The sequence below is a fragment of the Lepidochelys kempii genome, chromosome 28 (assembly GCF_965140265.1).
Source record: "Lepidochelys kempii isolate rLepKem1 chromosome 28, rLepKem1.hap2, whole genome shotgun sequence".
NCBI classification, from domain to species: domain Eukaryota; kingdom Metazoa; phylum Chordata; order Testudines; family Cheloniidae; genus Lepidochelys; species Lepidochelys kempii.
In genome coordinates, this window is record NC_133283.1 from 6482203 (window position 1) to 6495505 (window position 13303).

Genomic DNA, 13303 nt, shown 5'->3' on the forward strand with positions numbered 1-13303 from the left:
AAACAGAATTGATCCCCTCCTCTTTCCCTTATGGGGAAGAGTTTGGGGGAATCACTTCCTGATTTTTTCCCCTATTTCTCCAGCACTTATTTTGGTTTCCTCTCCTCTTTCCCATTCCTATGTCTGAGGTTTTTCTCTCTCTATCCCAGCAGGTGGTGGGATGGTGAGTGAGAATGAGGAGCAGAATCCTGCACAGAAGGAGGCTGAGCATGTGGACCTGCACGGGGTATTGTTGCAAAGATCCAAACGGAATGTGTCCAGGAGTGATGAGCAGCAAAAAAGTTGTGAGAGTCAGCACAGGCCAGAGAGGCAGCAGGGAAACCCGCCAGAAGAGAAAGTGGCTAAATCCATTAATAGTCAGGGAACTCATAAGGACCTCAAGGGAACCACAGGCCAGCACAGAATCCTCACAGGAGAGAGAAAAAACACATGCGCTGAGTGCGGGAAAAACTTCCGTAGACGTGCAGACCTTATTAATCATGAGAGAATCCACACAGGAGAGAGACCCTATGAATGTAGTCAGTGTGGGAAAACCTTCACTCAAAGTTCAGCCCTTACTAGGCATCAGAGAATCCATACAGGGGACAGACCCTATGAATGCTGTGAATGTGGGAAAAACTTCTCTGACAGATCAACCCTTATTCAGCATCAGAGAATCCACACAGGGGAGAGACCATATAAATGCAGTGAATGTGGGAAAAGCTTCACTGACAGCTCAGCCCTGAATCAACATCAGAGAATCCACACGGGAGAGAGACCCTATAAATGCTTTGAGTGTGGGAAAAACTTCACTCAGCGCTCAACCCTTATTACACACCAGCGACTTCACACAGGAGAGAGACCCTATGAATGCTGTGAGTGCCGGAAAAACTTTAGTAATTGCTCAGCACTTATTTATCATCAGCGAATCCACACAGGAGAAAGACCCTATGAATGCTGTGAGTGTGGGAAAACCTTCACTGACAGCTCAACCCTTGTTACACACCAGAGAATCCACACAGGAGAGAGACCTTATGAATGCCATCAGTGTGGGAAAAGCTTCACTGCCAGCTCAACCCTTGTTACACACCAGAGAATCCATACTGGGGAGAGACCCTATGAATGCTGTGAGTGCGGGAAAAGCTTCACTCAGCGCTCAACGCTTATTACACATCAGAGAATCCACATAGGCGAGAGACCCTACATATGCTATGAGTGTGGAAAAAGTTTCACTGACACCTCAACCCTTATTACACATCAGAGAATCCACAGTGGAGAGAGACCGTATGAATGCAGTGAGTGCGGGAAAAGCTTCACTCAGAGCTCAGCCCTTATTACGCATCAGAGAATCCACAGCGGAGAGAGACCCTACGAATGCTGTGAGTGTGGGAAAAGCTTCACTCGGAGCTCAGCCCTTCTTTATCATCAGAGAATCCACAAGGGAGAAGAACACCATAAAAACCTTGTCTAGAGCCGACAAAAGATTTTTTTATCTTTAATATTTTTGCTCATTCCCACATAGTGAACTTTAAAGCTACTTGCACCATTTCCTTCACTGTGGTACCTCAGCTGCCCCAGGTGAGTTGTCTGTTTTTGCCTTCTGCAGCTCCACCTTTTTGGGGTGAATCCCATGGTCCTTTCTGTCAACTCCATAGTCTCCTATGCATCATGGGAGTTTCTGGAACCTCCTACAAGGAATGTTCATCATCTCCAGGTCAGGGAGATATACAGGTGACGTCATCTAGCTATATCAAAGTAAAATCTACTTGGTTTCATCTCCACTAGGATTTTCCATGGAGTTGGCTAGCTTGAGTTCGCTATCATGATGTAAAAACCTAACTAGTCTTGCAGTAAGGACATAACCCACGTACAGTCTCCAGGTTATCTTCATGTCCTGACCTAACGTCCTTTTTCTAGTCAAAGCAAACCTGGAGGAAGGATCAAATTTATACTCTTCCTTCCACTGCAAAATGATTGTTCGAGGCTCCGCGTTCACCCTTTGGCACAGATTTGTCTAATTCCTAGTTGTCCACACATTTCCCTGGGGCGTGCTGAACCAGAATTGTTTTGGTACCCTTTTTCTCATATAAAATAGATTTAAATATAACAAAGAGCAGAAGCAGGAGTGGGTGGGGGGAAGACGGAAGTGTCATTTCAGGCTCTGGGACATGTGAAAAAGATGGAGGGATTCCACGCTTCCCCATCACTCCAACACTCTTACCTTCTGTCTGAGGTATGTAGAGTTTGTTCTTCAGATTTTAGCCCTCCACTCCCAAAGTGTCATGTGATGCAGTGTCTTCAGCTTTCATAGTTTCACAAACTTTAATTCCAGAAGGGACCATCAAGACCATCTTGTCTGACCTCCTGCACGTTGAAGGCCAGAGAAACCCACCCACCCTCTCCTGTAATAGGCCCATAACTGCTGGAAAGTTAGTTAATCCACCTCCCTGAGAGGCGGTAGCCCTCCCGCTGATATAGCACTGTCTACACAGGGGAGGAAGAGGGTTAGTATGTTGCTCAGGGGTGTGGATTTACACCCCAATCAACGTAGTTATACCAATACAGGGCTGTAGTGTAGACCAGACCTAAGTCTCCATTTGTAAGGTAGTTCTCCATGCCTCCAATCATCCTAGTAGTCCTTTGTGGTTGGGAATTGTCCTTTGATTTCTTTGATCCTAAATCAGACTCATTAGCGGTAGAGATGAAAGTGTCACCAACCTGGAAGGGGAATCTGAATGGATTCCAAACACAGTGTGATGAGTCAGCATTGAAATCCCATTTTCCATCTATGGGCAAAGCTACTCCTGAGGTTCTTCCTGCTGAGTTAGGATTGTTCGCAGGAGGAAATTTGGGTTGTTTTCCCTATTACAATGATGTAATGACCTTTAGTAAATAACATGACTAATAATAATGAAACTGCACTGGGTGAAGTAGCTTTGAACAGATCAGCGGAAAACAGGATGGGGAGAATCTCTTGTCCTGATTCTGAGTCATCAGATATAGCCTGCTCTGGAATTTCACTTTGTATGAAATTTAAATTGTTGTATACCTCCTTGGGATGTGGGTTTTTCTTTCTCAGATTTATTTTTGGGGACTTTGAGATAAATGATGATTTGCTAAAATAGGCAGGGATGGTGTCCTTAGCCTCTGTTTGCCACAAGCTGGGAATGGGAGATAGGGAATGGATCGCTTGATGTTTACCTGTTCTGTTCATTCCCTCTGGGGCACCTGGCATTGGCCACTGTCAGAAGACAGGATACTGGGCTAAATGGACCTTTGCTCTGACCCAGTATGGCTGTACTTATATTCTTATGTTCTTACTTTATTTTTCCTTTTTCCCTACCCCTCCATGATGATATAGGGAAAGTTCCAGTCACCTGGAGACCATACCCCAAGCTACTGGACATGCTAACAAAGAAACCGTAGCATTTTTAAATCTCCACTCTGAAATGGTGAACAACATCAGACTAGGCAAAGGATGCAACTATCTGAAGTAACTGCATGTGATCACAGTAATATTCAATAGTTTAGGTCAGTATAGTCTCAGATGATCTGGAGTGAGAATTTCACAGTAAGTGACTTGAAACAGCTGTGACCCAGGCCTTACAGGAGATTACTTATGAAGATATCTCCTGCATAATCAAATAACATGGGAGATATTATCCCTAACTATGCAGATACAGAGGAAATAAAGGTGGTGGGTTTTTTGAACTCACCCTTTGTAGGTGCTGTAAATGTGTATAAAAGTAAATCAGTTTTGAATGCGAGATAGTTGCAGAAAAGTATCTATTTTTAATAGAAATCCCACCTCTCCTAGTTTACAGAGACTCTGAGATAATTTAGACATGTGCCACCAGTTTAAAGAAATACATTTGTCATGTTTGGAGATGCCATCCTCACTAACACTGATGAAATATTGCATGGTTTGGTGAAGAATTCTACTCCAGAGAAGTATAAATTTACCCCAAACAAGGCCAAGGATTTGGCAAGAACTCAGGTAGGTATAGCAGGTACCCGATGGTCAGATTTCACCCCCAAAAAGAAAGCTATGATGAACTATGATCCAGGTAAAATTGCTTTTAGAACACCCTTCACTACTTCAGTGTCACTGATTACAGTTCCAAAGGATGCCATGGATAAATTTGGAACTATTGCCCTTTACTATTTGGATCCAAAGTGTCATAAGCTAAAGAGAAAAACTGTTGATACCTTCAGAGAACACTCCTTTCCTGTAGATCCCCATCTCTTTTCCTGGTTGGGAAGCAAGGATTTTTGTGCTGTGCCAGTGATTGTATCCATCGAGGGAATGACTTTGTCAGCTTCCAAGTTCAGAGTGCAGCATGCACAAATGTTGTGTTCTGTTTCTATGGTTTGGTCTTTTGATCTTGTTTCTTACGCATTTGCATCACTTCTCCACCATCTCCTGCTACTCTGAAAGATTAAAAAGTGTGAAAATAGAGTACAGGTGTTTTTCCTTATGATGCAGACCTGCCCACCTAGTGTGAGACATCTTCCACCAACCCTTACGGCAGGTGATCGCCGGGTAAATGAACTCACACAAGTTAGAGGCACTAATGTTGGGGTGAACCACAGCTTTACTCAAGGGTTCACTGGGTGGAAATGGGGGGTGAAAAGAAAGTAAGACCTGTAATAGGATTTTGTAATCTTTGAATATGTTGTTGTTAGCAATGAAAATGAAATTAAACATACAGTTAATTATTAGTTAGAGTAAGAGACTAATTATGTGACAATTCAAATTATACTGGAAATTATATATATTTTTTCTTTTTAGAAATATAAGAAATGGTGGCTAATCCTGAAAAGCTTATTTGATGTAATTTATCCCCTTTGGACTAAAAAGTTGTGAATTATAATGTCACTCTAAAGATTGGGGTTGTGGAATATGTGAGAGATGTATATGAGAATAAAGACCTGGTATAGACTTCAGTTATTTCTATTTCAAATGAAATTTATTTTGATAAACTTTAAAGTACATTTCTATTAAGAGGAAAACTACTTAAAGAGATAAGTTTTACTTTAACCTTTTTACTCACTGAGATTGTGAGGGTCACTGAATTCCCCACTTCCCTTGTTTGCAAAGGAAAGATATGACATCTCTCATGATATATCCACATTTATTTTTAAGCTTGGTGATGGATGCATGATGCAATGAGTATCTTTGATTTTAAAAAAACTTTCCCAAATAGGTATTTTTATGGGTGCTCAGACCCATTGAACCCTGCGGCCAATGTATGGAAACCTTCAAAAAACGGGCCTTGGGTTTGCACATCCACTCTGAATGTGGTTTGCCACAATAGATATCTTGAGAAAAAGGCTGGATTAAAGGAAACTTTCCCAAACTGATGCTAGCCCAAGATCTGCCTCATTCCAACCAGATTGTCCACATTGTTGGTATCTGAGGCTTACTTCACACCTGATTTGCCCCGAGATCTTGGGGAGGCACTGTAAAGAAGAATCATCAACCATAAAGATCAAGATAAAGGCTGAAGTCCTTCGACTTTCAGGTCAACAAGATATATGAGAGAGACTGATCCCCTCTGGGGAGGGAAATCATGACATCAGTGACAGCCTGTGCCAACATCGATTAGTCTTCCTGCCCCTGGGAAAGTCTGTGAGCATGGAGTGCTGGACAAGCTACTCAATCATCTGGTTCCTCAACTGCAGCTATAGCTCCTACGACACATGAATCGACAGAGTAAGAGAGCTGGAGCGCTCCAGCTCTCCTGTTTTAGTGGTTTATTATTCCTTTTTTATTTTATTTTTTTGTATAATCTGGGGTATGCCCCCGCCTTTCTATCATGTTAGGGTGTGACTGGGTGGTTCATTGAATACATCTGTGTTGATCACCTGTAAAATCCACAGTGGGAAGATGCCAGAAGGAATAGTTCCCCACATCCTTTGTGTGGCAGTTGTTACATTTCTACTGACGACAGCCTTGATAAAGGCAGTATCTGTGTTGGGGTGAGAAGGAGAAGGATTTAGTCACATGACAGTGAAATCTGAGGCGGAAGCTTTAATTGGCTTTGAGGTTGTAGCTTAAACATGAACAATCATTTGATTTCAGTATTGAAATATTCATTGGTTTCAGTGTGGCTTGAGCTGCCAGGGTGAAGTTCTCTGACTGGGGTTTATGACTAAATGGACAGCCTTCTCACTGGATTATTCTTCTAAAACAGATGAGTTGTTTATCTGTTGTATTAATCTGATGATTAGATTAAACTGATGACTTGATTCCAAAGCAATATCATTGTTCATGCCTTGATTTATTGGTTCAACTTGAACTTGATAACTGTGTGTTCAATCCATAATGTTGAGTTATGTTTATCCTAGTTTCGCCTTTGTGATGTATGATGTTGATTTTTTTTTTTTGTTCATTGTAATAAAATGACTCAAAGGGATGCTGAGTCATGTTTTTGTCAAAAATCAACCTAGGCGAGAATCTGGGTGGAGATAAGGAGGCCCACCTAGGAGCTGAATCAGCAACCTGTCAATTAACCCTTTGGTTCTCACAGGAGAGCAGCTGAGGGGGGCATTGATCTCCACTCCAGTTGCTCCTCAGGGGATTCGAAGCATTGCAAGGGAAAATGAGCTCCCCCACCTAGGCTTGTGGGAGCAGGGAATGGAGGTCAATGTGACTGAGTGAGGAGGTGTCAGTAAGGTGGGGGTGTTTCTTGCTCTGCTTCTCGCTATCATGGGAAGGCCCACCCTGCGCCCCCATCTGGCTTGCCCTGGGGTTGTGCCTAGTCAGGACTGGATGAGGTTGGGGGGGTCTGGTCTTCAGGGTTGGAAATGGACGTGGCGCTGGCAAAGTAAAAGTATGTGTGTTAAAGGGGCCAAGTGGGGCGTTGCTAAGAGGACAGAGATAAGGGCGTGTGGGATACCTTAAGTCTGTGTTTCTTTGTTTTCTGAAGTTTGAGCTGTGCTGAAGTTGAGGTTCTGCCAGGGGACGACATCCCACCAGGCAACCTTAACTCTGTTAACAAAGTGAATTGAATTCTCAGCAAGAAGTTAGCAGATTTCTTCCACCTCCCAAGCCATAGAGAACAAACCCTGTTCTTCATAAAAAGAAAAGGAGTACTTGTGGCACCTTAGAGACTAATCAATTTATTTGAGCATGAGCTTTCGTGAGCTACAGCTCACTTCATTGGATGCATGCCGTGGAAACTGCAGCAGACTTTATTTATACACAGAGAATATGAAAAAATACCTCCTCCCACCCCACTGTCCTGCTGGTAATAGCTTATCTAAATTGATCATCAGGTGGGCCATTTCCAGCACAAATCCAGGTTTTCTCACCCTCCACCCCCCCACACAAATTCACTCTCCTGCTGGTGATAGCCCATCCAAAGTGACAACTCTTTACACAATGTGCATGATAATAAAGTTGGGCCATTTCCTGCACAAATCCAGGTTCTCTCACCCCCTCACCCCCCTCCCAAAAACCACACACACAAACTCACTATCCTGCTGGTAATAGCTCATCCAAAGTGACCATTCTTCCTACAATGTGCATAATTAAGGTGGGCCATTTCCAGCACAAATCCAGGTTTTCTCACATCCCCCCCACCCCCATACACACACAAACTCACTCTCCTGCTGGTAATAGCTCATCCAAACTGACCACTCTCCAAGTTTAAATCCAAGTTAAACCAGAACATCTGGGGGGGGGGGTAGGAAAAAACAAGAGGAAATAGGCTACCTTGCATAATGACTTAGCCACTCCCAGTCTCTATTTAAGCCTAAATTAATAGTATCCAATTTGCAAATTGGATGTGTTCCATTGCTTTATATTTAATGGCTCCCCATCTGATGAGCAAAGGTTATTCATTTCCCCTTCAACCTAGCTCAGATACCAAAGAGAGAGCTGTCCAGAACAGGGGCCCTTCCCATGAGTCTGTCCATCCGTATCTATCTGTCTTTCCGCAGCTGATCTCCTCAGATTCCTTCACAGTGGGGAATGGCTAGTGCCAAGATCTATGGAGAATCCATTTTTAAAGAACCAGTTTGAAGAACCCAGGAAGACCCAGACAGTGCCCAGCTCCTCTTCTTCCCTCTTCTTCTGCAGCTCAGATGGGCTCAGAACCCTCCCCAACCTGACATCACAAAAGGACTGTGGGTTCTCCAGGCAACCAGGTAAATAGATAATGAAACCCTGTCCCTAGGGGACTAGCTTCAGGGGGGCCTGGCTTGAGTCTGCCAGGCCCTTTGAGAGAGGAGTCACCTCCCCAAGTCCTATCATAGAATCATAGAATATCAGGGTTGGAAGGGACCCCAGAAGGTCATCTAGTCCAACCCCCTGCTCAAAGCAGGACCAATTCCCAGTTAAATAATCCCAGCCAGGGCTTTGTCAAGCCTGACCTTAAAAACCTCTAAGGAAGGAGATTCTACCACCTCCCTAGGTAACGCATTCCAGTGTTTCACTACCCTCTTAGTGAAAAAGTTTTTCCTAATATCCAATCTAAACCTCCCCCACTGCAACTTGAGACCATTACTCCTCGTTCTGTCATCTGCTACCATTGAGAACAGTCTAGAACCATCCTCTTTGGAACCCCCTTTCAGGTAGTTGAAAGCAGCTATCAAATCCCCCCTCATTCTTCTCTTCTGCAGGCTAAACAATCCCAGCTCCCTCAGCCTCTCCTCATAACTCATGTGTTCCAGTCCCCTAATAATTTTTGTTGCCCTTCGCTGGACTCTCTCCAATTTATCCACATCCTTCTTGAAGTGTGGGGCCCAAAACTGGACACAGTACTCCAGATGAGGCCTCACCAATGTCGAATAGAGGGGAACGATCACGTCCCTCGATCTGCTCGCTATGCCCCTACTTATACATCCCAAAATGCCATTGGCCTTCTTGGCAACAAGGGCACACTGCTGACTCAGACCCAGCTTCTCGTCCACTGTCACCCCTAGGTCCTTTTCCGCAGAACTGCTGCCTAGCCATTCGGTCCCTAGTCTGTAGCTGTGCATTGGGTTCTTCCGTCCTAAGTGCAGGACCCTGCACTTATCCTTATTGAACCTCATCAGATTCCTTTTGGCCCAATCTTCCAATTGGTCTAGGTCCTTCTGTATCCTATCCCTCCCCTCCAGCGTATCTACCACTCCTCCCAGTTTAGTATCATCCGCAAATTTGCTGAGAGTGCAATCCACACCATCCTCCAGATCATTTATGAAGATATTGAATAAAACCGGCCCCAGGACCGACCCTTGGGGCACTCCACTTGATACCGGCTGCCAACTAGACATGGAGCCATTGATCACTACCCGTTGAGCCCGACAATCTAGCCAGCTTTCTACCCACCTTATAGTGCATTCATCCAGCCCATACTTCCTTAACTTGGTGACAAGAATACTATGGGAGACCGTGTCAAAAGCTTTGCTAAAGTCAAGAAACAATACATCCACTGCTTTCCCTTCATCCACAGAACCAGTAATCTCATCATAAAAGGCGATTAGATTAGTCAGGCATGACCTTCCCTTGGTGAATCCATGCTGGCTGTTCCTGATCACTTTCCTCTCATGCAAGTGCTTCAGGATTGATTCTTTGAGGACCTGCTCCATGATTTTTCCAGGGACTGAGGTGAGGCTGACTGGCCTGTAGTTCCCAGGATCTTCCTTCTTCCCTTTTTTAAAGATTGGCACTACATTAGCCTTTTTCCAGTCATCCGGGACTTCCCCGGTTCGCCACGAGTTTTCAAAGATAATGGCCAGTGGCTCTGCAATCACAGCCGCCAATTCCTTCAGCACTCTCGGATGCAACTCGTCCGGCCCCATGGACTTGTGCACGTCCAGCTTTTCTAAATAGTCCCTAACCGCCTCTATCTGCACAGAGGGCTGGCCATCTCTTCCGCATTTTGTGATGCCCAGCGCAGCAGTCTGAGAGCTGACCTTGTTAGTGAAAACAGAGGCAAAAAAAGCATTGAGTACATTAGCTTTTTCCACATCCTCTGTCACTAGGTTGCCTCCCTCATTCAGTAAGGGGCCCACACATTCCTTGGCTTTCTTCTTGTTGCCAACATACCTGAAGAAACCTTTCTTGTTACTCTTGACATCTCTCGCTAGCTGCAGCTCCAGGTGCGATTTGGCCCTCCTGATAACATTCCTACATGCCCGAGCAATATTTTTATACTCTTCCCTGGTCATATGTCCAACCTTCCACTTCTTGTAAGCTTCTTTTTTATGTTTAAGATCCGCTAGGATTTCACCATTAAGCCAAGCTGGTCGCCTGCCATATTTACTATTCTTTCGACTCATCGGGATGGTTTGTCCCTGTAACCTCAACAGGGATTCCTTGAAATACAGCCAGCTCTCCTGGACTCCTTTCCCCTTCAAGTTAGTCCCCCAGGGGATCCTGGCCATCTGTTCCCTGAGGGAGTCGAAGTCTGCTTTCCTGAAGTCCAGGGTCCTTATCCTGCTGCTTACCTTTCTTCCCTGCGTCAGGATCCTGAACTCAACCAACTCATGGTCACTGCCTCCCAGATTCCCATCCACTTTTGCTTCCCCCACTAATTCTACCTGGTTTGTGAGCAGCAGGTCAAGAAAAGCGCCCCCCCTAGTTGGCTCCTCTAGCACTTGCGCCAGGAAATTGTCCCCTACGCTTTCCAAAAACTTCCTGCTGATTTTTCTCTTCTTTTGGGGTTTCCTGACCTTAGGGGCCACTCCATGCTGGGGGTTTGTCAGGTACCAAACAGTCTGTGTCTGAGACAACCTAATCTGGGGCTAGCAGGATGTGGCAAGAGAAAGGCAGAGAGATTATTGCAGAGGAGAAGCTGTGCCAGAGCGGTCATCCTCATTGCATGCGCAGCAGCAACCCACAGCGCTGCTGGATCTTCTTAGGAGATAAAGCCCCTCTTCTCATAACCCGACACGCCCACAGAAAAGGGAACTGACATTTTTATGTGTCATTTCCTACATTTTTTTTTAAGAAGACGAATTGAACAAAGAGAAATTCCAGCCTGGCGAGCTGTATGAACCCCCCTTGTGTTGTCAGGAAGCCTGGACCTCTATGCCCACCCTGCAGACCTCTGCCACTTGAGTTCTCCAAGGGGCTGGTAGTAGTAGGCTGTTAACCTGTAGGCGGCCCAGCCACTAGTCAGAGATGTGACCCACATTTGGCCAGGGAGCTGCACAGCTATTTGCTGAGGAATGTAGAGACTGCACGAGCCATCTCCCACTTTGCCCCATCACATCTCAGAGTTCCCTTCCTTGCACCCCCCCCCCCAACTCCCTGCCCCCCTCAGCAGATCATGTCTCTTGGGCCTCTCTGTTCCTCATCCCTTTGCATTGGGATCAGGCTGCTTCCTCCTCTGTGTCCACCTTGCCTGGCACCAGCAGTAGGACCAAGGAGAGTATCAGTGACAGAGACCCCCTGCTCTTAGTGCTGATGGGTTGATGCCATAGCTAACGCCAGCTGCCAGGAGGAGGGACTGGCGGGAAAGTCCTGCTCAGCCCCTGCAGCCCTGAGATTGAAGCATGCTCCATCACTCTCCCGCACCAAGAGCCCTGCTCTGGGGCTGCCCCTTCACACTCCACTTGAAATGATCCGATTAGCGCTAAACAGAAATGAAGGGAAAGCCCTCAATAAACCAGCCTGCCCCCAAACAGCCCTTGTCTCTGAGCCAGCATGGCCTAGTGCTTGCTGGAAGAACTCTCCTCCCGCTCTTTGAGCCACAAGCCCCCCAGCAGAGATAGATGGGCTCCCAGGGAGGGGGAGGGAATCTGCTTTCCATGTGGCTCTGAGGCCAGAGGATGCTCAGGGAAAAGCAGGGCTCTGGGAGCCACTGTCACATACCCAGAACACTGTGGAGCAACTGGTACTTCTGGGGATGGCGGGATCCCTTCCCCGCCATCATGACCTCACACATGGTGTGTATGATGTCACACTGCTGCAGCCATTTTTAAGAGCACGCAGCACAGGGGCATCATTTTGGAGAGTGCCCCTGCCGGCATGACCTTGTGTGTGAGGGTGCTCTTCAAATGTTGTCCAGTGACGTCCACCAGCCAAGTAGTGGATGAGGGACAAACTCTAGAAATGCGGGACTGTCGGGCTTAACACCAGCTGAGTGGCCTGCCTCTATGTAACAGGTCTGTGGCTATAGCCCAGTGGTTCCGTGTGAGCTTTGCACATAGGGGATCCTGCGTTCAGTCCTTGGTGTCCCCAAATTCTCTGTCTGAATGGAGACTTTGGTTAGGCCTGGCTGAGTGGTGGAGGAGGTGGCTGTGAAGTGCAGTAGGGTTCTCCTGGGTAGGTTTGAATCCTGCTCACTGCCCTGGATAAGTTCCACTCCCCTGAAAGGCATGTGGGCTTTGTGCTCCTAAATGAGCTTGGTGCTTTTGAAAATCCCACCCTGTGCTCCTCACCAGGGGGGCGCGGGGAATCCTGGAGAGAGAGTGGCACATCGGCACATCCTCAACAGCAAAGAAAGCTGGTGCTGAAAGAGCTGAGATCATAGAATATCAGGGTTGGAAGGGACCTCAGGAGGTCATCTAGTCCAACCCCCTGCTCAAAGCAGGACCAATCCCCAATTAAATCATCCCAGCCAGGGCTTTGTCAAGCCTGACCTTAAAAACTTCTAAGAAAGGAGATTCTACCACCTCCCTAGGTAACGCATTCCAGTGTTTCACCACCCTCCTAGTGAAAAGTTTTTCCTAATATCCAACCTAAACCTCCCCCACTGCAACTTGAGACCATTACTCCTTGTCCTGTCCTCTTCTACCACTGAGAAAAGTCTAGAACCATCCTCTCTGGAACCACCTCTCAGGTAGTTGAAAGCAGTTATCAAATCCCCCCTCATTCTTCTCTTCTGCAGACTAAACAATCCCAGTTCCCTCAGCCTCTCCTCATAACTCATGTGTTCCAGACCCCTAATCATTTTTGTTGCCCTTCGCTGGACTCTCTCCAATTTATCTACATCCTTCTTGTAGTGTGGGGCCCAAAACTGGACACAGTACTCCAGATGAGGCCTCACCAATGTCAAATAGAGGGGGACAATCACGTCCCTCGATCTGCTCGCTATGCCCCTACTTATACATCCCAAAATGCCATTGGCCTTCTTGGCAACAAGGGCACACTGCTGACTCAGACCCAGCTTCTCGTCCACTGTCACCCCTAGGTCCTTTTCCGCAGAACTGCTGCCTAGCTATTTGGTTCCTAGTCTGTAGCGCTGCATTGGGTTCTTCCGTCCTAAGTGCAGGACCCTGCACTTATCCTTATTGAACCTCATCAGATTTCTTTTGGCCCAATCCTCCAATTTGTCTAGGTCCCTCTGTATCCTATCCCTGCCCTCCAGCGTATCTACCACTCCTC

The 13303-nt window shown here is 46.2% G+C and overlaps 1 protein-coding gene across 1 annotated transcript in view; it reads left to right on the top strand.

The window, feature by feature from the left end:
• Positions 1 to 6350, top strand: part of LOC140904155 (uncharacterized) — a 53920-nt gene extending 47570 nt beyond the window's left edge. Inside the window, exon 8 of the mRNA XM_073326467.1 lies at positions 150 to 6350. Within this exon, the coding sequence (XP_073182568.1) occupies positions 150 to 1450 (1301 nt within the window). The 3' untranslated portion in view covers positions 1451 to 6350. The remainder of the gene's footprint in view (positions 1 to 149) is intronic.
• Positions 6351 to 13303: the final 6953 nt, after the last annotated feature.